This window comes from Anas acuta, chromosome 13 (genome assembly GCF_963932015.1).
Source record: "Anas acuta chromosome 13, bAnaAcu1.1, whole genome shotgun sequence".
Taxonomy (NCBI): domain Eukaryota; kingdom Metazoa; phylum Chordata; class Aves; order Anseriformes; family Anatidae; genus Anas; species Anas acuta.
This window is the reverse complement of record NC_088991.1, coordinates 3,599,773-3,626,942: the sequence shown is the minus strand read 5'-3', so window position 1 is coordinate 3,626,942 and position 27,170 is coordinate 3,599,773. Positions and strand designations below refer to the sequence as shown.

The following is a 27,170-nucleotide window of genomic DNA, read 5'->3' as shown; positions in this document are numbered from 1 at the left end:
AGTCCCGCTCCCCTTTGGCATTAGATATGTTTGTGCCCGGCACACTTCCAAGAATTGTTTCATTTTGACTAAGGACCTTCATAATTGTTCTTTGAGTGTTGCTTCTGAATAGTTGTCCTGCAATTATTACGCCAATTTTAAATGTCAAGGCAAGTAATATGTTGCAATTTGGGGTGACTGGTTTCTGTACAGAAGCACCACGTGAGACGACCACATAGCTGGTGTCCAAAGACAGTTTCCTGCACCAAGGTGCATCCTAGAGAGCTGTGAAATACCTTTTTTATCAACTAAACCGACTCTTCCAGTTGAGTTCACTGGGAATGCAAGTGATTATGCAGGAGAGATGTCAATGCAAACAGTTGCTCCTGAATTATAACAGGATAAAATTGCTTGACTAGTGAATAGGACTCCAGAAAAAGTCCACATTCTCTTGGTCTGTACGTACTTATGCTCCATGCTGATTCAGAAAGCATGTTTTATAAAATCCACTCTGGATTGAAATTCATAATCTATCATCTGCCTAGTTATAACGGAGCGGAGAGACTATCTGCAGAACAGTTCCCAGTATGGTAAGTTTCTTAAGGCTTTAAACCTCATGATTAATTTCAGATTGTTTAGCACTTGGTTGTTTTTATAAGGGTGGTTAATAAAACAGACAAACTGCGAAAACCAAGCCAGGCTGAGCGCCTAGCATTTCTGCTTGATGTTAAAAGCCCATCTTTTTCTGTAAATGACACTAGGTGACTCTGAACGTTGCAGTTTAAAAATAGTTTCTAAGTCAGCAAGCCAAGAGCCTGTAGGATTTTTTAAAAATGATCCTTGCCAGATGTTCTGATACTAAAATAAGCAGTAGTGAGAGTGTTAAGGAAAGTACTAACAAGAACAGGCAGAATATTGTACAAGAAAGAATCTCACAGAGATGCAATAAAAACCCACAGACCCTTCCTGGGGTGCTGTGCAGGGTCCTACCGTGCAGAGGCCTTAGTTTTGCCTACACACCTTCCTTGCCTAATTTGTACATTCTCCACTCTGGGAACACACTCAGTTACCACTTTGATCTGTTACTGGTTTCAGATCAGTAAAACTCAGCACAGTTTGAAGAAAGCAAAGATTCTTGGTCTCATTGTCCACAATGGCAAAGGCCATCCAAAAAGCAACTGGCTTTTCTGTCTTGAAGGTAGAAATAGCAGAAATAGTTTACTGATTATCATGCCATGACTATGCGGTTGTTTTGCCAGTTTGTTAGCTGGTTTGTTTGCCAGCACATATACCTTTATGTACAGAAGGATCCACGTTGCACACTTCACTGACTGTAGTAAGGCCTGGATCCTGAAACCTCAAGGAAGTGACCCTACAGGAACACTGCCCAAAAGGCCAGTTTGCCCATAGCCAGTTAGTGTTTCTCACTGTCTACACAGAAATACTTTCAGCGAAGTTGCCACTGATTCAAATAGCAGGAACTGCCAGTGGAATTTGTCTAAGCTATTCAAGGGATTAGCTGCAGATAACTGATGCTCTTCTGCTTCATATCCAAGTAAGGGTAAAGCATCTCAGGAACAAGCTTTTGTAACAATCCAGGAAGAAAAACAGTTGCAAACAGAAGAAGCTAAAGGATGTTGTTTCCAAAACTGACTGCAATCCACGTGACACCATTCTGTCGCTCCCAGGAGACTGGAGGCTCCGGCAGCCACGAAGCCCCCAGAGTTCTTGGCCAGGGTCTGTGCATGTTGTATGGCTGCCCTCAAAGCTTGTTTCCAGGAAACCCCAAGCCATGGGCAGATACTGTGAACGCATGCAGGTTTCCACGAAAAATATGTGACGAGTAGATTCCATAGAGCCAGAAGACTTCTGTAAAACACTTGTGGTTTATCAAATTCATATCTAACTGTTGTGTCAGAGACTGTCAGAAAAGCATTAACACAGCACTTCATGGCAAACTTCAAGCATCCCTTCATGGCAAACTTCTTGCCATACTGTTTCTTCACTCTCCTATCAAATGGACACTAGGTTAGAGAACAAGTGAACTACAGCAACATGCAGTTCCAGTTCCGAGTGAACTTCTGTATCAGGCCGTACCATAGATCTGGACTGATAGAAAACCATGGTTTTGTAGATCCTCCCAGTATAGGCTGCCATCTCCCCAAACATAACCTTAAAAAGCAGAGTTACAGCAAGCACCTAGGCTGGATCCTGAGGAAAATCTTTCTGTTAGCTTCACTGAGGCCAGGATTTACTGTGTATGTATGGCACACCAGTGAAAAACAGCCTAGGTGGACAACACAAGCTGGAGAGAGCCCCCCGTTTGGAAAAGAGGCATGCTGGGATATAAGAACTCAAGCATAGTCACTGCAACCTCCAATTGCTTTTTTTAAAAATTTAAATTTTTGAAGCTAATCAATTTTTGATGCAGTTGTGTTCTGTTGTCTGCTGGCAAAACCTGAAACCTTCACCCAGATCCAGCCTTTAAAGATACTTACAGGGTAAATTCAAACCCACAGCAAGTCACGTGCTAAACCTCGGTTGCACATCATAGCTCCCTGCCATTGCCTAATGCTAAAATTGTGATATGTCAGCACTACCCATGTTACTAACTCATGGTCTTATCTCAGTCCCACTAAAATCCTTGTCAGATGCAAGCAGGGCCTGTCAATTTCTGTATTGATGTCAGAGCCCTTAGCAAATAAATAGCAACCCCAGAAACAAAGATACTTCCTTTTCCATTGATGCTATAACACCTTTACCCTGCATGTTTTATATTGCTTCCACTGACACGCTATGAATGCCAGAAAGAAAAGCTCAGATCGAACCCAGTTAATTAGAAGGATTCACACAGATGGTTTGCGTGGTACTTTACAGAGGTGCCTAATTAAAGCAATGTTAGTCAGCACCATTAAAATGCCAGATAAAGCTTTAGGAACAATGCTGATTAGAAAATGAGGTTTACAAATAGGGCTTTGAGCAATGCAGGATGTTTGCAGTTAATTAATCCAGTTCTAACATATCTTAACCGAGGCACAGCGTAATGCATGCTGGTATCAACATTCATGTCAAGATTTTGCCTAGTTCAAACGTGGCAGTTATTAAAGCAATATGAAGTGACTGTAATTTCACATTCTACAAGAGAAGATGAGGGAGTTTGAGCTCCTCTAATTAGCCATGATTTAAGAGCACTGGAAAAGAAACCAAGGCAAGTCCTAGTTGTAGAAAGTTACTCACATGCTGCCTTCTCTCTCCAGCAGTAGATGTAGGCATGCAATAGAAACAAAGCTTCCTTCCAGGTTCTGACAGATGCTGCATTTGGAGGGGATCAGCTGCACTCTTCAACGTGCTGTCTCCAAGATATGACTGTCTATATTTTTTCGCAGTAAGAGTCATCTGATCTTGATCTGAAAACTTCTTCCAAACTTGTTTTATGCAACCAAATAGCCCCAGTCACTGAACGTGCTAGCAGATAATCCCATACACAGGTTTGTGCAGCAGCATCAGGGACCTAAAACATGGTCTTATTCCCTGTAACTGAAACTGACTTTTCTTATAATTATTACATCAAAATAGCAATAGAATTGCATCCCATATTCCACAGACAGGCAGGCGTACATGTGTTTTGGGCTGTCCAGTATGACTTAGTCATTATAGGCCTAAGTTCCATGATCAACCTTGAAAGAAATACAGATGAACAAAACTACTTACTGCCACCACCTACTACTGTTGGCCAAGCAAGGCTATTGGTAGATCCATTTAAAAGAAAAGCTTTTCTTTACTAGCATCTGCATCACAGTTGAGAAAGGCACAGTCCCTTGATGTCTTGTTACTGGAAGATCTTCCTGGAACAAATAGTTTCATTCCCAGCTAAAGTGAACAATTGCACTGTGTCCCCCCTGGTGCCCTGCTGATCTCAGGTGGCCAGCCCACCTCATTTTCAGGTACATTTCTAAGAGTCTCTGTTTCCTACCCCATCTATGTCATACATGCAAGGGCCTCAGAGAGAGAATTACAGTTATTAAGGAGTCCATCTATATTCTCTGTAGACCCTAATATTAAGCAAACAATGCAGCAGCACACCTTGAGCTGCTAGCCCATGCTGGTCCAGAGCAAGCCATCTTATTGCCAGCTGTCTTCTTCCTCCTTGAATAATGCAGTGGTCTAAAGGACCTTCTTCCTAATCTGGTTAGGAGATTTCTTGTGATCGCTTAACCTGGCAGTGTTGGAAATCAAGGCAGAAGTCAGAATCAGAGTGAGCGTTGGCTATATAAGAAAATTGTTTTTTTCCCTCTGCTGCTCACCTTCCTTTCCAGTTAGAAAGGCAGCAATGGTTGTCTCACCCAGCTTTGTGTCTCTGCAGTCACATGCCAGGGCTGATCTGCTGCTACCCTGTAATCCTATAGGAACCCTACAACAGTTCAACAGTCTCATGGATAAGGAGGTAAATTTAATTATTTAAATAAAAGTTTCCCCATTCTCCTTCCCTTATTGGAAAGCTTTTATTAAAGGCTTTTGGAGATTTCAGAGTGATCTGAGCAATGTGGCATATACAAGATAAAACCTCAGTAAAATTTGCTGTCTTTATCCAATATGCTGAAGAGTCTGGATGAGTCATTCAAGCCTGAGCCTTTGCAAGCAACAGACCACAAGAACACTGTCTTCGGACAGGCATCCTACCTGGGCACAGCAATGCCCTGCAGAGGCTGCATGAACAGGCCCTCATATCCAGACAAGATCCATCTGCATTCTCCTTTCATTTTCTTTCCAGTTCTACTGCTCTTCCAGTTGCCCCAGGTGCAGGGGCATAACTAAGGGTTTGCCAATCCCTTTTTCTGCTTTCCAGGAGGTCACTCTTGGAAAGGCCAAGAACTGATGGTGACATAACTTGGGGCAGGTGGCACAGTGCTGAAAAGTGCCTCTTTATTTGTGCTTTCCAATATTTGGGCCTGATGGGACAGTAGCTGAATTTGTCACTTGAATCTTTTGCTGATGACTTTCCAAGGCTGTGCCTCAATTGGAACATACGCGTTGCTATTCCAGAATGTGCATTACTAGCAAACCACATAGAAAGTGCAGAGTGCACTTCAAAAGAGGAAGTGCAAACACCACGTCTGTCTCATGAAAAGAAATTAAATACCAAGCATGGGACCCTAAATGGGCGCTAAAAGGCTAATTCCTGCCATTCTCTGGCAGAAGGTTCTTTGCTGACCCACTAGATTTTCAAATACTGAAGTATTTGAAACATACCATATGTGTATGTTCCACAGTCAGATTTGATATTTACAGTTCAAAAGGTCGTTAAGATTTGATGAAGCCAACATAACAAAGTACATGCTTTTATAGAAAACTCTAAATGTCACTGTTTAATGCCAGTGCATATCACCAGAAAACTGCTCTTTCACTTGAGCTACCTGCCGAGAACAACTGTGTTCCGTGGTGTCATGGTTTCATAAAAAAAATCTGATTTCATAAAAAAAATCTGATGAAGGGGCCTACAGCAAAATCTGAATTTTTGGGTCAGGTTTCTTTTACATGAAAGCCCAAACCCACTGCATGAAATTTCAGCTGCATTCCTAGAAATCTGCAGTGATTCTGGCTCCAGAGAACAAACACTCCACTGTTACTTCCTTAGAGCTCTTGTTCAAAATGCCTCTTCCCATGCTGGGATGCTAAACTCATGTAAACATAAATGCATTTAGTGCCAGATTTGCTGCCCAATACGTATCAAGTGACTTAGACTTCACAGGTAAAGTATAACCCCTTTGCACTGTTTGTGTTCAGGAGTTAAACAGTCTAGGGAATATCCTAACATAAGATGTGTTTAACTGTAAGTCTGAGAAGAAAGTTGGAGTGACTTGGTGCAGAATGCCACATGATCTGGAGCTGGAACAGGAGGTTTCACGGTTGAACTGGCACTGCCAGCTTGTATACTTCATTGTATAAACTCAGTTGTGCAAACAAAATGCACTGATTTGCACATCTGCCATTATAATGCATACAAGAGAAACATCAGCATTTGGGTGCCTTTCGAGGTCTGCCTTTGAAAAGCTTTGCCCATTCGGAATACAACAGCAGCAGCAAGGTGCAAGGGCTGCTGGGCACAAACATGCACGTAATGCCATTATTCTGGGGCTTGTTTGCTCTTGACGGAGTGCCATCAGCGGTGTCACTCCTCCCGTAGGCCAGAAGGGCTGTACCTGTGCACGGCACGGAAGCAGCATTATGCATGTCCTGTGGTACTCTCTGCTAACCTGCAGCTAAGATTTCTGTCTGCTACAACACTACAAATCAGTAATAAAACAATGCCAGTCCTAAGAAGGGAGAAACCATCCTGGAAAAGTGCTAATGCCTTCTATAGTAAAGCATGAAAAAGCCATGCAAATGTAACAAGTAGGCACATAACTGCACCTACCCATCCTAACAGCAAGTGCTATAGCACACCGGGCAAGAAAAAAAGCAGCAGCATGAGGTATGGCCATCAGTGCTGGCACTGATGATCAAATCAAAATCCAAAGATTAACCAGGACAGTCAGCTTGAAGTGTGAATTACAAAAGTTCAGCAAAATAGCAGCGTGAGAACATCACAAATATTTTGCAGCATGACAAAGAGCTCATCCTTAATAAGGAGAACTGGGGGAGAAGGGAAGCTTTTCCATCCCTGTATTTGTGATACTGCTCGTTGTCGATAACATCTGCATGAAGTGTTCCTTTCCCATTGCTTCCAGAGGACTCCCTTTTCTCAGTAAGCAGCAAAGTAACTGGGAAATCCTGCGAATACAATGGCACCACCTACCATCATGGAGAAATGTTTGTGGCAGAGGGGCTTTTCCAAAACAGGCAAGCAAACCAGTGTGCCCAGTGCAGCTGCTCAGTAAGTACCGTAATTTGTCAGAGCCTTGCTCTGTCTATGCTTCATTTTGCCTGTCTAGCAGACGTGACACTGAAATGTATGCAACATGCAGCACACAGCAGAGGCTGGGAATTGGGAATTGATGCTGAAACTCACAAAAGCACTCTGAGCCAGCCCGTGGCACATGGGGAATGCCAGGCTACCTCTTACTCAAACACAGTGGACAAAGCTTACCCTGTCAAGCATCTGCTGTAAGTAAGCTTACAGCAGGCAGGCAGCAGGTAAAATATTGCTACTTGGCATATGAAAATATTTCACCTCAACCTGACTGGAAAATAGAGCACTAAATCAGGGACTGAACCTGGATTGATTTGTACTGAGCTGCTAAGAGCCTCACAGGCTCTTAGACTGGGCAGCAATGTAGCCTGAGCCTGGGCTACAGAGCTGTTCTAGGTGTCACCAGCTCAGATCCAGCATATTTGAGCAGTCCCCGTCTGAAGTACAACATCCCTCTCGATCCAACCAGCTCTTTAGTATCATGACCTTCTCTGATCAAATTATCATCATATTCAACATTAATTACAAATTGAACAGGCGCCAACTACTGAACAAACTTTGTGACTGCAGGTTTGAGTCACTGCTCAGTTCTTCCTCCACCTCAGTGGTAAAACACAACAAAAGGAGAGCAGCAGGAAGAATTTTATGCCAGGTGGCTTTAGTAGCAAGGTCAGATAGATTTTAAGCCTACAATCACTGCAGTTCTTTCCCTCCCCACAATTGCTTTTTTCCCCATTTTTTAAAAGAAAGAAACCTTCCTCTACGTGACAATAAATTTAAGAAATGCTATTCAGACTCTTCATTGGTCTCATATTCTGCGTTTGGCTACTACAGTGGCATTTATGTAAACACCTACACTGGATTTAAATATGTCCATAAAAATGTATATACAGTACCATATGAATTGATGCCTCCTTCTAAATGCTCCTTGTTTTACCGGCAGGAAGGAAATGTGTACTGTGGGCTGAAGACTTGTCCCAAATTAACTTGCTCTTTCCCAGTCTCTGTTCCGGAGTCCTGCTGTCCGGTCTGCAGAGGTAAGTGTTACTCCGCCCACAGGACACGCCGGGGAAAGCACTCCTTCCCCTGTCACAGCCCTGTCTGTGCACCAGCACTGGGTTCAGGACACCACAAGTTTCCCATTTACTCACAACCCAAGGCATGTTGGGAGGCGAAACCTCACGTTCCAGCAGGGTAGCATTGCTGGCTTTGTTTTCCTAAACTGAAACAGGGAGAGAATGCACTGATGATAAAGCTGCATGCTCATAATGAGGTAAATCAAGGCTTCAAATGATGAACTGAAATAGGTGCCATTACTTTGGGTAGAAAAGCTTTGAAATAAAAGATGAGCTTCTACCTGACAAGTTACCAGACCTGCTCGAGTTATACAAGACACAAGAATTTCAACTCAGAGGATAAGACCACTTACTCCAGTTTAAATTAGATGTCGATCTATATTCAGCTAACGTTGGTATTTTACTAGCGATTGCATTTTGGAACATGCACACAGAGAACTTGATTACAAGGAAGCATGCTGCCAGCCTTCCCAGCCTTCCCAAACGTCAAAACCGAAATGTCTGTCTAAAAGCCTGTCTAAATATCTGTATATGTATTTCATCTCACTACTGCCATTTGAATCAGCACTTTCAGGGTATCTAAGCACCTCTGGCCAGCTCTCAGAGATGCAGGCAGGCACCTAAGGGTGCCTGAAGTTTTCTGAAGGGCCACTCTATTGTTAGCAGCGATGCCAGGCTGCTTTGAAAACCTTTCCTGCTTGCATCTCTGTCCTTCTGAAATTCTCTAATTCTCTTTGTTTGTACTTGGGACTATTGCATGGTGAAAATAGGAGTGTTGTATTGTCAGTTGCATAGTTTTGCCTATGGTTGTTGAGAAACACAGACTAACAGTCCCCCGGTCCACACAGTCTGAAGCACAGACACTACAGTAGGCCTTGAAGGAGCAAGTTCTCAAGCAGAAGCTGTGTAGTCATGTCAGAGCAGCAAGCTGTCTAAGCTAGTTAACCTACAAAGTTGCAGTGGTAATTAGCTTAAGTGTGGCACCATGCAGGAACTGACATAATCTCCCGGTAGGGCAATGCTGTGAGCTGCATAAAGACATCCTCCCAGTCAGAGCAAGGGCGAGGATTTCTGTGCAGTACTCCTTTGCCTGAAAATTATTGCTCATTCTCTGCTGCTTTGCTGCGTTACTGCGAGGCACCTTTACAAATCCTGAAACCGTTTGCGGGATGAACTGCTTATGAAGCTGACCTCAGGAAGGCAAGGTCATGGTCCTAATTTCTCAGGGTGAAATCTAGTGATATATTGGTTTACATTTATTACATTGACAGTTCAATTAAAGCAAGTCCTTGCCATTCGTATGATTCCTGGTGTCTGCTCCCTGGTAATTATTGGATCTGGATTTGAAACCAACCTCTGCCAGCTGCAAAAAACAAACTGCCTTTCAAAGTACAAAGTATCGGATCTAGGTATGCTCCAGCCTCATGCTGCAGAATCAGTCACTGCAGCCCGAGAGTCACTAGTAAGGCAAAAGCTCTTTAGAATTTCCATGTAAGAGGTGAGATTAAACTGGATTATGCAGTAAAGGAGACTCAGTGTCTCCATTTATGCACAGTTTTTTGTGTATTCCACTGCCTTTAATTCTTATTAAAATGTTAAAATTGCCATTTCTCTCATAATCAACCTTGTCCTTTGCAGTATGGGCTGAGCTGTTTTATCTCCCCCCTGTGACTCTCACAAAACGCAAACCTAAACAAAATGTTTGCATCGAGATCTCGGCACAGCTCACGAGGAGGAAACCAAATCAATTTCTGTTCCCTGCCTTGCCAAAAGTACTAACATAGTATATTCAAAGTTGCTGATTTTCATGTTTGTTGCTCTCCTACTGACTAGAGAAAGCTTCAAGCACTGTGGTTCAGATGCTGATTTATGTCAGGATTCAACTTCCTCTTAAGTTAAAGTTCTCAAAATGCAAAGGATAAAATGATAACATGTAGTACGCCAGAAGGTAGTGGGTCCGTGGTGGATCTGACCGAGTGAAACCCAGCTAAGCCCAGAACTGGAAACACACCTGCATGGGCACCGTGGCTCTCCCAAGGCGGTATCACACACTTCTCTGCTGCAGCAGCTGTCCTGGGGCAAGGGCCCAAGGCTGTGTCTGTGCCTGGCCCTGCCATGAGCCATCCGTGTAGAGCAGCAGGCTCGTGCTGTGGTGGTATTGCACTGTGCTCTGGTCTAATTGCTTGGCACATCCAGAGCTAGGCTTGGAGCCACTAGCAAAACAATTTTATCTGGACCTATATCTGAATTCCAAGGCTGGGATAAATTCCAAGGTCAGCTCCACACTAAATGATTTCTCCTGTTCTTGTACAAGTTTTCCAAGAATCAGATATCAGTTCAAGTTCCATGGCTTGTCCTACCAAGGAACACCTCTAACTATGTCTTTAACAACTTCTTAAAGCCACATTCTCCCCCTAGCCTGAACTGATGTTTCCCTGCTGCAAATTTCACTGTGGCTCACGCTCAGCTATGTATATATTTATGAAGCTTGTCTTTACCCAGAAAACAGCTGGACGCTACTCCTAAATAGAAACTGAGAATTTCTCCTTTCCAACTTTCCTTTCCATGAATCACATTTGGCTATGAGGAGCCAGAGCCTGGCTTTGCGAGCCCCTCACACTGATTCGCAAAAGCATTTGTTACTTCTGCCTTAAATCTACAAATTGCAAGTGCTCTAGCAAAACCCTTTCTGTTCTAAAAGACAAGTCAGAATGCCCTTGCTTTGTTACGAGTGTCATTGGTGTTAGGAGCCTTATTCTGTACTACTTTTATTGGCCCGATTCAAAAATAACAGTGCTGAACATCTCACACTCTGCCGTAACTTATTGCAGTGTTATTCACTGGCTTCCACATGAATTAACAAATTTTATTAAGTGAAGCATAAATAAGAAGGAAAAAAAAAAAGACATGGGGTATGGGGTAGAAAATTTGCAGGACAAAGTCTGGCATATATTTTCCTGATATATATAATAAAATGTTGAAATGTTAATTAATGACTCCACTTCAGAGGGGACTACAAAAATGTAATTCAGGCTGTGATTCTCAGGTAAGTTACTGTCAACTGAGCAACAGTAGCTGTGCTTATGCACACAGCAGATGGAAGGTCACACGATTTAGCCTTTTGGAGAGCTAAGCTATGTCTCCTTGTCTTGAGTACCCACACTGGTGGGTACTGGAAATCATCTAGCCCATAGCATCTCACTAAGCCACATAAATCTGGTAGTAAATCTTCATCCTGAGCTTGCTAGATATTGGGAAGTCATCTTCCTTTTGCTCTCTGCAGAATCTAGTGACAAGCAGGTCAGACTACAGACTGACACTTCTACACACTAATGCAACCTCCACCTTAAACATAGCTTTAAAGCTGGGTGAGACCTTTCCCCTAGGTACATCCCTGAGCATTGCACAGTTACTCCCCTGACTGATACTACTCTGCTTCGTGTCCAGGAGATGGGGAGTTATCCTGGGAACATACCGACGGAGACATCTTCCGGCAGCCAGCCAACAGGGAAGCTGTAAGTGTGACCTACAATTTAAAGACACATTTTCCTGCCGTACATGGCAATGTATCAAGGAAAAATAAGAAAAGGATATTAACAGATCTGGCAAGGTATAGGAATATCTGCTGCAGCAAACTCCTTAATAAACTCAACCTGAATGCATGAGTAACCCTGAATTACAAACTGCCATGAGCTCCTGAGGGCTCTGGATTTGGTCTTCATTGTATATGCTCTACAAGAATAAAATTCCGAAGTGTTTTGTTTGCTATGCAAGCAACACTTTAAAATCATGATTACAAACCCCTTCCCAGTTGACATACATACGTATGTATATTTACGTTAGGGGCTTCACTGCCTCTGGGATTAAGAGTAACCACTAACAACTTGCTCCTCAAGAGAAGCTTTTTATAACAGCACTTGGAGAGAACATTAAGAGCTTTTAAGCATTAGGCACACTACCCAAATACATGAACCAACAGGTCTTTGGATTAGTGAGACGAATCATGCCTCATAAAATAACTGCTGTAACACACACTATTCCTTCATGCCCATGGGTATTTCGGAAAATCATTATCTGAAAACAACCACCGTTTTTGCTCTAGAAAACATACTGCACAGACTGCTTCCCTCTGCAAATCCAATGAGATTTCCCTGTCTGAGAGACAGATTCCAGCAAGGTTCTGCTCAGTCTGTGTGAAGTCGGCCAGCCCTGGCCCTGCAGGAGAGTTCAGAGCAGCTGCAAGCAAACAAGGATCTGGATGGTCATTGTGCATGTGTGCTCTGCCGCTGCAGCCTGAGGAGAAAGCAGTTCTGATGAGGAAGACTAGACAGGCTCACTTATCCTTATCTAATCTTGAAACAGACATAAGTAACGAATATGTCTAGCCCTGAACTCCATCTCTAATAAACAGAGTGAAATAGGCTCTTCTGCAATGTGATTCATCTCCTCATGATGTAGAGATCCACAACAGGTCAGATGAATCATGTTCTAAAAGTGCTTCCCAGTGCACTGACTAGATCAGGGACTTGAGATGCCAAACTTAGATACAGACACCTAGACCGAATGCAGAGCGCGGTGAGCTGAGTTCCAGCTGTGTACGTGCAGGGGACTTCATTGCCATGTTAATTAGCTGCAAAACCTGTATGGCCTTTATTTGTATGGTGCCACTCAGTACTTTTGAGGCCTGTTTGATGGTGGTGGTGGCAACAACCACTGCCTGCATTAAGCATCTGGTACGGCTTCTTTCACCATGCTCATTGGTGCAAGACATTTACTTGCCTGCCCCTTCATGTCTCCCAACAGAGACACTCGTACCACCGCTCCCACTACGACCTGTCGCCCAGCTCTGCCAGGCAGGTGGTCAATGTGCCACGGTTTCCCAGTGCCAGGAGTAACCGCGGAGTCCTGCCAGATCCCCAGCAAGCATCTGGAACAATCGTACAAATTGTCATCAACAACAAGCACAAGCACGGACGAGGTAAAGATGAGTACTTCTTATGGTATTACCCTGGGTCAGGCACCTCCCTACAGCTCAGAAAGAATCCTCCAAATACACAGCAGAACCTTGGAAATTCGCACTGGTATCAGGAGACTCAGTGCAAATCAGAAAGGCAAAAGCAACAAACTATTAAGGATACGAAATCAGCTCTTGACTAAGGTCAGTTGTGCCTGCACATATTACAGTGCATTTCACTCTGCACAGACACCACGCTGTTGTGCTGCTCTCTGAATCACTTTGTGGGATGGTGCTGCATAGCTCTGAGCACACGTGCTGCTGTGAGCAGCCAAGCGAGCACTTAGAGCCAGAAAGGACACTACGATGCCCTTAGATTTGCTGGGTGGTTCACACGGTGACTTGTCCAGTAGGAAATAGACAGTGGTTATTTTCTTTTATTTTCCTATCTTGTAATTTTACTAGCTGTAAAAAGCACGTGTTTTAACTACCCCAGAAATCTCAGACCATAAACCTTTGCCATAGTATCAGGGAATTTTCTGCCTCCAAGGCTTATTAAATTATTCTCAAGAAAGAAAATGTCATGACTCCCCCCACCGTAAGGCAGTTGTCAGAGATGCAGGGGGCACTTCTCCCTTGTGTCTAACAGCAGAGGCAAAGTAAGCAATTAGCCTAGACTGGATGCTGTAACCAGGCAAAGTCAACCAGAGTAATGAGTCCCTTAGTGCCTTCTGATAATATGAGACACACCACATCATGGGGACAGCAGGACTGCCCATCTGCCAAACTTTATACAAACAGAACGGATTCCTGCTGCATTACAGAACAGACAAAAATAGAGGGAAAATATCAATTCTCCCATTTGTGGGACAGCAGGTGCTGTGCAGTACAAAGGGTAGGATGCTCATTTCCTGGGGGGGGGGGTACCTAAGTCACTAGAGGTCTGCAGGGACAGGCCTAAGAAGCCATAAAAGAAATAGCTGGAAATGTACATGCTCAGAAAAGCAGCTATCCACAAATACCAGTCAGTACGCACTCAGAAACTACCCACAAAGAGTTAAAAGCTCTTGTATTAGGGCCAACTAATCTTTTAAGGTATTAACTAACAGAAGGAATGTTGGCCATAGGATCTTTATTATCCACCTGAACAACCATGAAAAAACATTCAGATCATGCCAGTGTTTTATGCTGAATCTAGGAGCAGGAATCTCCACACAGTGCAATATCTTTGACATGTAATTCATACATGAAGACATCATCAAAGAGATTTCTAACCAATTTGTTTCAGCAAATAAAAAGCGTACAGACAAGTAGCATATTTCTGGATGCAGTAGAGTAACTGCCACAGCTTCAGACATTTGCTGCCTAGAGAGTGTCTGAGTGACCCCCATGATGGAAACCGGAATGCTGACCATGTATTTTCTTTTGTTCTTATGTAATTAACAAGTATTTTATTAATTAATGCATATGCCCCTTGAGACATATTTCAACAAGCTAAAAAATAAACACGTAGCAATTACCCTGAAATGAAAATAATGTGAAATAGCATGGGTACAGGTTTATAATTCTGAACATGAAGAGTACTGAAAACAGGGCACCTGGGAGCTAGAAGTTATGTGCCGTATTTGGGCTTCCACTGGAGGCTTCATCTGCTACCTCAGAGTACTCATTTAACTGTTCTGTGCTAAATAAATCCTTGAAACAGAGAGAATGTATCTACATTCTATCAAGTAGTATCTCTTCCCCTGTCAGGAAATATTTATGTCTATAAAGGATCTGGAGAACTCTTGCTGGGGAAGCAATCTATGTACGCATAGATATAATGAATAATACAGTATTTAAGCATGTAAGGAGCCTGCTGAGTACTTACTAGTTTTATCTCATTTATAGGTTTTTCTCTCATGTTCTCAGTATACAGACAATAGATTATTTGCTTTTTTGTGAGAATAAAAACTGTTTTCCACCACTAAAACAAAACCATGTCTTAAGAAAGAGTTAAAAAGTAGCAAATTATAAACCAAATGATAGCATAACCCCATGAAAGACAATACATTACAAAGAACACTCACCATAAATCTCAGTAACTCAGTAAAAGTATAAGCCAGTTGGTCACATCTGTTACCAGTTAGATGTAAATTTCAGATTACAGATAAAAATTAAATTGCTCTTGAAAGTTACAGGCAAAATAGGAACATATTTTACAAATAAAAGCATTAATAAAAATGATGGCATATTAGAAGAATTGGAAATATTTACAACATAGCCCAGCTTCACTTTAGTTGCTTTTAGAAATCTGGCAGTGCCCTTTCTTTCACCTTGTTAGGATTAGTTTGCATTTTTCTTTGTGTTTATAAAATATTTAAAAAGAAAGAAGTAAGGTTTATAGGACAAATGTAGACATGGTGTAAAGTGATATAATTCCCATTAACTGCAGGGTGACCCAAACTGGCTTCCACCAGGTATGGATTTTTCCACTCTCCTTTTGTAAGTTGTACTTCTCTGTCTTCCAGAGGCACTGATGAAAAATATTCTGAGATGCTTAGATGCTGTTTGAATGAAATTTCAGTCCCATGTGCATCCTTTCAAGTTAATGTTTTCTTGTGATTCCCAAAGCCAAACGTCCCTACATACCCATAGACACACACATCTCCACAATGGACTTCAAACTTCATTTTGCAACATTCCCTTGGTCTTGCTCTGTGTTCTGTAGCAGGAAGTCCCACATGAAAGTGAAATAAGGTCCAGGTGGCACTAATCCACCCTGTTGATATCATGGCTCTCCCTGCAAAAGCCACGTTCAGCTAACGCTAAGAGAAGTTGTGCAGATGACTCAGTAGCAAATGTCATGATTTTGCCAGCTGTAGATTCAATTCTAGAAACCAGAGCCAATTTAGCAGGCTGTGTCCTGTGTGTGGACTAAGAGCAGGAGGGGGAAGAACGAATTAGTTTTTTAAGCTGCTTAATGATGCACAACTGAAATGTGTGCAGTGGAGAGGAGCTAGTCAAATAGTTGACTCAGCCACCTTCAATGTCCTCCTCCTCAAAAGAGCGATGGACACTGGCATCAGCAGACTTGGAACCAAGGCAAATATGCTTAGAAATGAGTGATCACAGGCTCAGACTCATTTGAAGTGGCAAAACTCCGACTGAAGTTAACAAGCAGTGAAGTGAGCCAGAGACACTAACAAATGATAGAGGGAGACACTGCTTTAAACAAATGTGCATGAATTAAATGAACATTTGTGGAGGAGTAGCCAGTGAACGTACCTTTTCCAGTTGTACTTCTTTTTCCTTTTCTCTTCTTTTGTAGTTTGTGTTTCAAATGGCAAAACATACTCCCATGGTGAATCTTGGCACCCTAACCTCCGGGCCTTTGGAATCGTGGAGTGTGTGTTGTGCACCTGCAACATCACCAAACAAGAATGTAAGAAAATTCATTGTCCAGAACAATATCCCTGCAAATACCCTCAGAAAGTAGAAGGAAAATGCTGTAAAGTCTGTCCAGGTAAAACAAAGAGTTGATCACAGACCACCTTTTTTCTGTGCATGTTAAGGGTCTTGGCTCAAGCCTTCTGGTCACAAGATCTGATGAAAACTGCAATAGCAGTACCCACTGTTCTAACCTGTGTGCAGATATCACAGTGGGACAGGCAGAGCTGCCTGGCCAGCCCTCCTGTTAGCTGCTGTTCCTCAAATGGGGGGGCTTGCTGTGTGGGGAACATACATTCTCATCAGTCACTGCCTTTTTCTCTACTGTTAGTATGACTTCCTGACACTCATTTCCAAAGAGAAAATTATAGAAGCATACACAGACAGTCCATTACTGTCGAAAGACTCTCCCATCCTTCCCCCACTGCAGTATTCTCAGAACATTCGAAGCATTTTCTAGCTTGTGAAATCTGCATGGACCTAATATTGTTTCTCCTTTTCAAAATGTACCAGAAGGACTCAAAAATTCTGACTACAAAATGATTGGTGTCAATTATATAATTTAATCCTTAAAATAAATACTAACCTATCATAAATTTAGCATTAAGTTTCTGTACTGCAGTAATGATTAAACTTACGTTGACGTGCCTACAACTAGTGAAAAATCTGTTAATAGGATGAATCTGTTGGCGGTCTGCCAAATGATCAGGTGTGTTGCATATGATAAAAAGAGTAAAGGAGCGTCCAATTCCCTTCTGTGCCTCTGAACTTCTTTTCTAATCTGTATGGCCCATTTCTGTGCTTAGCTGGTGATGCATTGGGTGGAAGTGCTCTAAGGAAATGAGTTGTTCAGTTGCATATGGAAATCCTTCATAAAGCACACACTGCACTTCTCTTGCTAGCCCTGCTAGCTGGGAAAAAGCTCAATGCAGTGGCAGTAGGTTGGAAGGAGATGTGTGTTTAGGCTCTTTTGGGTACTTGTGGATCTGAGATACACAGCATTCAACTCATCTGAGATGAGAATAGTCAGCAAAACTAGCTAACAGGCTTCAATGGAAAATATAAGAGCAAACTGAAAGTTACCGTCTTTTGGAGATTCTGTGCACCAATTGTTCAGAAAGCTGAATGTCTTCTGATCTGTCCTCTGAGTTGCATCGTCTCTCTCGCATTCCTGTCCAACTTCCAATTGCATCAGAATAATGACAATTTCCACTTATATGCCCTATGACTTTCCCAGGTGGTCATGAGATAACGTGTGCTGTGTCTAGCCAGGCATGCACTGATCTCCTGGCTGGCCACAACCCTGTGTGCTGACCAGCCAGCTGGCTGCTGCTGAGCAAAATGTGTAGGTTCTCCCTGCCCTTTTCCTCAACAAAGCAATATTTTGGGTCTCTTCATTCTCTCTAACCACTGATTTTCACTGTTAATTAATTATTTCTGAGACTTCTACTGTTACTGAAAAATGGACAAGTTCAAAGATCATGAGGAGTCTCACAAACCCGTACAACATATTTTGTTACAAAACTGGATTATAAATACAAATACTGTCTCGCCACCACAGACAGGCAATCAGAACCTAGCAGAACAGAACATTATTGAATGTCTGGGGCTTAGCTGGAGATGGATTTGAAAGACCATACAAGTGAACATATGAGCTGGACCCAGTAATCCTTATGGGTCTCTTCCATCTTGGGATATTCTATGGTTCTATGAAAATTCTAATTTTAAACTAAACCTGCTTGGCTGTTGGTGCCAAGTAAGTTCTGGAAGACTTGATTACAGCTGTAGAATGTGTTTTGGGCTTTTTTTAAACAGAAGAAGTGCCAAGTCAAAGCTTTGACAACAAAGATTACTTCTGTGGGAAAGAGACATTTCCCGTCTATGAATCCATTTTCACAGAGGAAGGAGAAACCATCAGAAAAATTGCAGTAGAGACTGAAAAGCCACCCCAAATAGAAATACATGTGTGGACAATTAGAAAAGGTGAGTTGAGTGGGTGAGTGGGTTCTTTCTTTAAAACATGTATCGTCTTCCATTAAAATCCCAGAACGATATAAAATCCAAGCATCTTACGGCTGCTGTTCTTCTAGCTATTTAGGGTATCACTACCATGACCATGTCAAACATACACTTTGCTGAACAAACACCATTAATAACACCCAAAGCTCTACTTCTACAAACTCCTGGACACAAAACCAAATCAGCTGTCAGTAATGTCCCTGGTAATTTATTGCAGAGGAATGGACAGTACGGTTTGAAGCAAGTGTTTGGAGGTTCTTATTTGGATGGACCCACATGCTTGCCACTGAAATCACTGTCTGCCCTATCAGCCTCACCAATATGTACCTACATCCATGATGCTCTAGAATATTGGCAAGAAATGTATTAAGGGTGGAAGCAGTATCTTTTAGTAGATCAATTTGTAAAGCTAGAAGGAAATTGAAAAGTTTTCAGAAGCCCATGCATTTCTGCATATCCTGAACAGCTAGTGTGGTTAAATTATTACCTCCAGCTCCCTCAAAATCCTGTCTACTTTATCCAATTTAAGCAAAAAGCACGTGATCCTCATAGGAAACCCTCATGTAGTGCAGCCCTTACCATGGAGATGATACATATCCAGAACGCACTTCAAAGCACAAAGCCAAACCTCAGCTGTGAGCAGCAAAGAAGTCCCGGGGGGCTGACGGTTAATAATTACTCTGTGTGTTCAGGAAGCCACAAAGCCTTGTGATGACTTGACAGTGATGTTGTCTGCTAACTCATGACAGGCAAAATGGTATCTGACAACAAAATGATACTGTTTTTATCCAAGACACTGGGATTTTGGCTTCTGTTGCAATCTTACATTTACTCACACTAAGGAAGGTTTCAGCTATGTTGGAAAAGAATCAGCTAATTCTCACACCCCTCAGAAACTCTCTGCAATCATAAATCCACAGAAGATAAACACTGGGGTACCAAACAGAGTCAAAAAGAATAGGCTGAAAATCCACATTATCGGTAAGGATTATTTCACAATGTGGCTCGACACAGCAGTCATTCCACATAAAGGCTGGGCAGCAACCCAGGCTTAGAACAACAGGCGCACTTCCAGTAACACGCACTTCTCCTTTCTTTGCTGAAGGGATTCTGCGCCACTTCTACATTGAGAAAGTGTCCAAGAGGGAATTTGAAGAACTTCCCTACTTCAAGCAGATAACAAGGACAACCCCCAGTAAGTAAAATTCTGACCTCGTCAGATTTCTATTGTCCATGTAATTACAGCCTTGAAAAACATACCATGTTACTCAACACAGCCAAGCAGGTGTACTCATTTTCCTCCAATACATGGCATCAATATGTGTAAAATTAAATAATCAAAATACGGCAATTTAAAATACAAATGCATGTAACAAAAACTCATGTCCAGGCTGTGTTAGTCTCCTATCATTCTGAGAAAATACAAGATTGTCTGTTTTCTGCTTGTGCTGCTATAAGTCTGAAATATGGCTGATGTCAGTAAAACAGCACAACTGGACTTTATTTAAGACAATATATATATATATATACATATATATACACATAAATATATACACATATATATTTATGTTATATTTGAAAGAAGCCTTTCCTACGTTCTTAGTTACATATTTACTATTAAAATCTGTCTTTTGAAAAGTTATGCAATTTATTTATCACTCTTGATTCAATTTCTTTTTTGTATTTCACCCAGCTTGGGATATGACACTTAATGTGACAGTTTAATTGAGGTATAGACATTTACAGTTCCCAGTTCTTTTGCACTAAAAGTTGACATTTTTTCTGAGGTCCAATTATGCAAGGAAGTATTTTATCCAGGAATACTTGGTTCTTGGTAATACAGTCTTAGTTAGAAGTAGGCACCTTTTCATCTAGAAAGTTTCCTAATTTTTTCCTTTCAGCCTTCTCTACACATGTTGTTATCTGTACTATCATATTCTAGTTACCAAGACATCAGGCATTCCTATTAAAATTATCAAAACCGTACAGAAATACTAATATCTAACAAATACAGTTTGAATTATACACAGAGAGACAGAGTTCATATTGCATGAAAAACTTCGACTTGTTTCCTGACTTTTAAATACTTAGTTTTACCATCAGATTTCAAGTCTCAAATCACTCTGTCATAAAGCAGAGGATCTGTTTTCATAACTGGATGAAATAAACAGGTCAATTTATACTACTAGTTGGTTAAAGAAAGGGATAATATTCAGGTTCTTGTTTATTATTTGTAACAAAGTTATTTTGCATGGAATATGTTACATGATTGTAAGATACTTCGAATATTTTCCGTGGGAGGATTGGACATCCTCTCTTTGACCACTATGAATCAGTTTGTCTGAAGAGTGCTTGTGACTCCAAAGTTCCCTATGCCCTTTCTAAGTCAGTATCTTTCTCCTTTGTATTTTTGTTTTCAGGCCAGTGGAAAATATTTAGCGAGGGAGAAGCTCAGATCAGCCAAATGTGTGAAAGCAGAGTGTGCAGGACTGAGCTCGAGGATTTGGTAAAGGTTTTGTACCTTGAGAAGTCTGAAAAGGGTCACTGTTAAGGGAGACAGCACTGGAGGGAGAAACACAAGAAAACTTATGAAAACTTGGATCTGCAGCTGGACTGCAGGCTTATTTTGCTTAAGTCAACAGTTGCCCTAAAAACCAAAACTATAATGCAGTAATTATTCACATCATGCACAGCAAATTTGCTGCTTTATGTGTAGTGGTCTGTGTCAACCAATTCAAATATCTCCTCCAAAAGACTATGAGTCTCTATATTACTGGTGGAAGAAGGAGAAAGAGAGACTGTACTTTCCCCGAATTGCAGTTCTTTACTAGTTAAAAAAAAAAAAGAAAACAGAACATTTTTATTATTATTATTTGGCAAGTTATTCAAACTAACGAAAAGAAGGACACCTAATAAATGTGCAGGAGCTATGGAGAGCATTATTTCCTGTGCCGAGTTTATACCATTTCTGGTGTTGAAATGACTCACGGATCTTTTTTAGTTGTGGAAGAAAAATACAAGTGATAAAATACTTGTGTTGGAGACATATAAAACAGATTTAAACTAACAAACTCCTAAGCAGCCTGCCTTTGGGATGATGTCTTGTAGTTGAGCAAACTGAGTCCATAAACTGAACAGCAGGTGTTAGTGACAATCACTATATTTTTGTAGCAACTTGAGCAAACGTTCGCTTTTAAGTGGTTTTCACTGTGTCTACCACCCACTTCTCTCAAAAATGTAAGTATTAGCTCCCTATCACAGCCCTAATAACTTCATTCTTCTGGGCCCTATTAATGCACAGTCTTGGCTGATAAACTGCCTTCTGCAGTGATGTGAAAGAAGGTGGTGAAGTACTTGCAGCACTTTCAAAACTCCTGGAGGGTTAAACCTCCCAATTAATAACTCCTTAGAGTTGCCACAGTGCTTAACTTATTTATTCTCATTTGTTACAAAACTAATCTGCATTTTTCTGATGGTGGCCTCTCAGTTCTCAGGCTTCAAGGACAGACCTCTCCCGTGACAAATATCAAACAGCTACAGCAAGCCTCTAGAACACAGCGGATCTGTGAAAAGTGTTATATTGGTGAAAAAGAAATTTGAGATACTCTTAAATTTAGTGTAGCATGTCTACAGTGTGTTTAAGAAAGGTGGCTCCCATCTCCAGAAAGAAAAGAAGTATAAGGTCATTACTTTAAAAACTGTTTTCTCTGAACGTGAGTCACCAAAATGCTGCACTGCCTCATGGCTGCAGTGTTGGATTAATTCCCACAAAGCAAGTGACTCTGCCTGCTTTTGTCCCCTTTTTCTATTCCACAAGAAGGAAGGAATACTGCTGTTCATACACACACTAGGAAACAAAGCTTTATGGAAATGGTTTGAGCCAGGGGCTGTGTCTTCATAGGGATTGAAGTCAATACTGACAGCAAGGATTTTGAGGTTTGTCATCCTGCCAGTGACAGCACTGCAGGGGTGAACCCATTTCTAAAGGGATGGAGGTGTGAGAGAGCTGAGTGCTGAATGCCAGAAGCTAAAGCCTGTTTCAGGCAAAGCTTCGCCACCCTGAGGGGATGCTGGCAGCCTCCCTCTCAGCGCAGGCCTCTCGGGCAGGCTGCTTCATGGCACCCAGCCTGCCTCTGCCGTGGGCAGCATCGGTAGGAGCGCAGCGCAGGGCTTCTCAGCAAAGAGGAGCGAGTGAGAGGGACAGACAGAAAGTGACAGAAAAGCTGAAGGGAACTAGGAAAATAACATATAGGGTGATCCAAGACATTGTGGCTCTCCAGTCCTCAGCAATCTTGCCTCTATATAACCACCGCATTGTCCCTAGGCCTGGTCAGAGCACAGATAACACATAGGAACATTTCCTTCCCTGCCAAGCATTCAACTCAGCCCACTGTGTAACAGGAAAACATGCTAAAAAGGGAGCATTCAGGTAGATTTGCAGTAATAAAACATTCTTGCCTGCTATCAGTAAGAGCCAAACCTCCTTGAGCCACAGTGTGGAGACCTGCTCCAGCGCGGGCTCCCCTTAGCCCACAGGGAGCTCCGGGCCTGGAGCCTGTCCTGCCCTGCCCTTGGGGCCATTCCTCACACCAAACCCTCGCTGCCGGCAGCACTTTGCCCTCTCTGAAATCCACTTTCCCCGAGGTGTTCCCAGGGTCACTGCTGGGCCCAGCTGGGGCCCTGTGGTGGGGCAGCTGGAACCAGCCGGCCCTGACTCTGACAGGCCTGGGGCAGCCCTGGCCTCTCCTCACAGCGCCCTGCAGGCCACTGGGCACAGACACCAACATCACTGGTTAACGGACACCTGGCCATTAGAAGGCCCATACCACTGTTCATAACAGGAGAGCTAAGTGAATCATCCCAGCAAGTTTCTGTAGGATCCCAGCCTCTGCCTCCATAAATGCTGTGTTGGTGTTTGGGAGGGGCGTAAAGCCTCCTAACCGAGGCCCCAAGACCTCATGCAACGTAATTAACTGTAGAAGCAGCAGCTTGGCATCAGCAACACCCACACCATGCGGCATCTATTGGGTTGGAATGTGCTGTAGAAGTGCTAAATTTCACTAGAAATCTTCTAACAAGTCATGAATTAATCCTTTGGTGAAGACACTGTAAGGAAGACTTTCTGAGGAACTGTCGCAATCAGGTGGGAAGACCAGCAGTTGTCTTCGCACCTCATGGGCATAGTCTGCTTGTAGCAGTAGCTGGTGAACAAAGACTAAGTGGAAAGTGTACAGTATTGTGTTTTTTTAAGAAGAAGAAGAAGGCAACCAGCTTTTTGTATTTCTGACAGGACCGGTGGAGTCCAGATTGTGTATTTATTTTATAATAAACATGTTTAAGAAAAGCAAAAAAAAATCATAAGTATCATTTAGTAAAATGCAGTGTTGCATTTTTACAGTTCTGGTCACTTAAGATAATAAAATACAGTGTCATCATGCTTTCAATTCTCTTTGTGGGATGTATGTCTGTTACGGTACTTATTTATGTACTTGTATCACTTTGACCTGGTTTTATAAATTAATAAACTCTAAAGTTGTTAATAAAGCAAGACATTTTGTGCCTGATGTTGCTGGGTCACTGGGTTTCAGTGCTCCTGCCTGCAGCCCTGCTGCTGTCACCTCACAGCAGGCTGGAGCCTCACACGCTCACAGTGCTGGGTGATGTGCATGGCTGCATGACATGGGATCAGACATTAAGTTACAAAAAACTTAGATTCAAAACTTTGACTGCCAGACAGGGTGCAAAGGAAGGCTTCAGCACTTACCCAGGTCCTTAATGCTTCAAGCATGAGCTTAAACCACAAGGACCAGGTGCACCAGCAGTGCACCTAAGATCCCAGGTTATCAAAAACCTAAGAGAAATTTAGAGGTTAAGAGAGGTTGTGACTTACAGCCCCTTACAAGCCACGCCTGACAAGCTCTGGGGAGCGCATTCATGGGAAGCCTTCTGAGCTCAGCAAGAGTGCATAGTCCACCACAGACAAGTTAGCTACAATTAATTCATGGCTGCAATATGCTGCAGTATTTAATCCATAGGAGTGGTAATCTTGCTCCTATTTAAATCTGTTTCAGACCAAGACAGTAAAAGCTTACTCTTTCAACTAATTCAGTATCAATAGGATCAACATTGAGCCCTGACTGTTAAGTATGTCTGAAAACCAGACAAAGCTTGCAGCAGGACATCTGTGTCCCCAGCACTTCACTAGTTCATTCATCCAGGTCTTCTCTCAGGAATGTCTTCTGCTGACTTTTGCAAATCAACTTACACTAGCACTCATCTCAGCTAAGCTGAAAATCAAGAGAAATAGCACAACCTGGGTAGTGCAAAGAGACAAATGAGAAGGATCAGCCCAGTGCTCAAACTATCAGTTCGTTTAAATTGGTTAATCTCAGGAGACATGATTGTTTGCTTTCAGGACTTGTCTGTAAAGCAACAACAGTATGCTAGGGAGAGAGAATAGAACCTTCAACACAGAAATTTTCTGCTCAGAGATATGTTTGACTTTTGGGAAATACAACATTTAGTTTAGCTTTCACCTACCCTGCATGATTAATTTTGAAAATCAAAGCATTGACAACCATACACGCATTCCAACTAAAGAATTCATCAAGCAGTGACAACTGAGAGAACAGTCCAGGGCATATTGCTTTCTGTGCAATATATATTCTGAAGATCAGAATAATTGATGGAATCGATCTGTGCTAAATACTAAAGAGATGGTCTTAATGAGCATAAGAAAGAAGTGTAAAACATGAACTTACACATGGCTAGTAGTTTAACTAAAACAGAGATAGCAGCCTTGGGAAAGGTGATTGTTCAAAGTGGGTCCACAGTAAATCCCTGTGAATCAGTAAGTACATAAAATCTGAAATTCAAGATGCCTCTGGAAATTCCTCATGAAATTGATTTCTGTTTTTTTTTTTTTCATAACCTGCAAATTCATCTTAGCCACCATTTAACTTTAACGAGGCATCTGTTGCAAGGATCCTTTCTGTGAGAACACATTCGAGGCATGCATACCCACTCTGCTCCAAGCTCCTCTTGTACCAGCTCCCTTTTCCAGGGCTGAGAGGTGTGAGCTGTGGACTGAGAGTCACTACCAGTCAGGATTGCACAGCTGCATTCCTACTGGATGTATTCTCCTGATTTCATAACATCCAAGTGATTTTTAGCACTGCACTAAACAATCGTATGTCTCACTTCACTCCTATTTGCCTGTCATGTACTGCAGATCATCTCTGACTCCACAGGACTCTACAGAGCAATGAGGAGTGGCAGGGTACCAAGAGGAGAGCCCTCGTTGGTGCTGTGCTCTTCTGAAATGACTTTTAAACATACCTACACAAGCACAAGAGAAAGAATGTGACAGCCTAAGACTCACATCTTCATACACTCTCCATTAGGAAAAAAAGGTCAAACCATTTCACAATTCAGATGATGAATACTTCCAAAATAATTGATAGCACATGAAGTATTTGCGTAATATTGGTGTGCTCTGGTGCCTATTGTGTTATCCATCTAAGATAAAAGCCAAGATTTTGGAGATTTATTGTGGGAGGGGTGAAAATTGACACAGTTAATCCTTATTTCCATTTATTGCTTTTGTTTGGGGTTTGAGAAATGTCTTCATCTTCTCCACTGAGGTTTTGGACCATTTTACTTCTTGGGTAAAGTACGTCTGCAACCACAGGAGTATATGAACATGAACCCACAACCCTGCCCTTCTCACATAACACCAACCCAACTGTGAGCAGGAATGCAAAGCATCCAAAGCAAAAGCAAGTAATTGAGTTTAACACGAGAAAGCAGATTTTCATGTAGACGCACCGGATGCTAGGTCAGTAAATCCAAAAAAGGCAAGAAGCCTGATTTCACTACAACTCTAAGGAAAAACTCACACTCTGTCCTCAGCTGACCTCAGCTCAAGAGATACATCACCCTAAGCTGTGAGTGCTGCTAACTGCTTCACAAACAGCACCAATAATTAGTTAATCTCTCCACCAAGATCAATTTGATCTCCTACAGAATTATTTCTCCTGTTTCTTTCTCTTCCTGTTTGTTTCAGAATCGCAACACAAAGAAATCAGGTGTGTTCAGGCCAACACAAATTAAAACTGAGTTCTATTGCCACTGAAGTAAATAGTGAAATTCCCAATCCCTATACGAAAGAGTCCCTGAAGAACTTACACTGACACACTATAATGGCATCAACCACATTTTAGTGTGCTGTAGTGTTTCATGTGTACCAAAGGCACATTTTACACTTTTCACCAACAGATTCCCAGCCGCAGTGGTCCTTAGCCAGCACTGTACCTTAATCTGTTCTTCCCCAGCTCCCTTCTCCCCTCTGCCAACAGCTAGGATGGGCAATCAATCAACTTGATTTGGGGCCTCAGCTTAGAGGTTTAAATAGGAGTCAAGTGATACTTAAAGTTTATGTACTGATCTATCTTTTTGCTCCACATCTCTAAATGGGAAGATTCAGACTTTCCTGTTAAAACCTCTAGATTGAAATTGATATGGTATTTATTTTCATTTCCTCTATTAAAATGTTGTGCAGCATGGCCAAGCTGTACAATGTTAAAGATGCAGTTCAAGTACAAACTTTTTGTAGTGGTCTCAGGATGGAATGGGAAATGATGCAGCAGCATCAAACAAGAGAAGTGAGACCTGGGGACATTTCTTTTTGTTCACAAGTGAAATTATCTGTAGAATTTATAGTCGTGGTTACATAAACATCTCATAAACTAATAAACAGTAGTCATCAATTAATCAGTCATCATGAAGTTCTTCCTAGAAAAAG

At 42.1% G+C, this 27,170-nt stretch overlaps 2 protein-coding genes across 2 annotated transcripts in view; one reads left to right on the top strand and one right to left on the bottom strand.

Moving 5' to 3' along the window:
- PAK3 (p21 (RAC1) activated kinase 3) overlaps window positions 1–16,207 on the bottom strand; it is a 172,826-nt gene extending 156,619 nt beyond the window's left edge. The window contains exon 1 of the mRNA XM_068696523.1: window positions 16,187–16,207. The gene's annotated coding sequence lies outside the window, so the exon portion shown is untranslated. The remainder of the gene's footprint in view (window positions 1–16,186) is intronic.
- CHRDL1 (chordin like 1) overlaps window positions 1–23,915 on the top strand; it is a 43,769-nt gene extending 19,854 nt beyond the window's left edge. The window contains exons 5-12 of the mRNA XM_068696525.1: window positions 6,708–6,853; window positions 7,833–7,926; window positions 11,413–11,480; window positions 12,769–12,943; window positions 16,230–16,424; window positions 18,164–18,331; window positions 19,473–19,562; window positions 20,788–23,915. Coding sequence (XP_068552626.1) covers window positions 6,708–6,853; window positions 7,833–7,926; window positions 11,413–11,480; window positions 12,769–12,943; window positions 16,230–16,424; window positions 18,164–18,331; window positions 19,473–19,562; window positions 20,788–20,918 — 1,067 coding nt within the window. The 3' untranslated portion in view covers window positions 20,919–23,915. The remainder of the gene's footprint in view (window positions 1–6,707; window positions 6,854–7,832; window positions 7,927–11,412; window positions 11,481–12,768; window positions 12,944–16,229; window positions 16,425–18,163; window positions 18,332–19,472; window positions 19,563–20,787) is intronic.
- The last annotated feature ends 3,255 nt before the right edge of the window (window positions 23,916–27,170 follow it).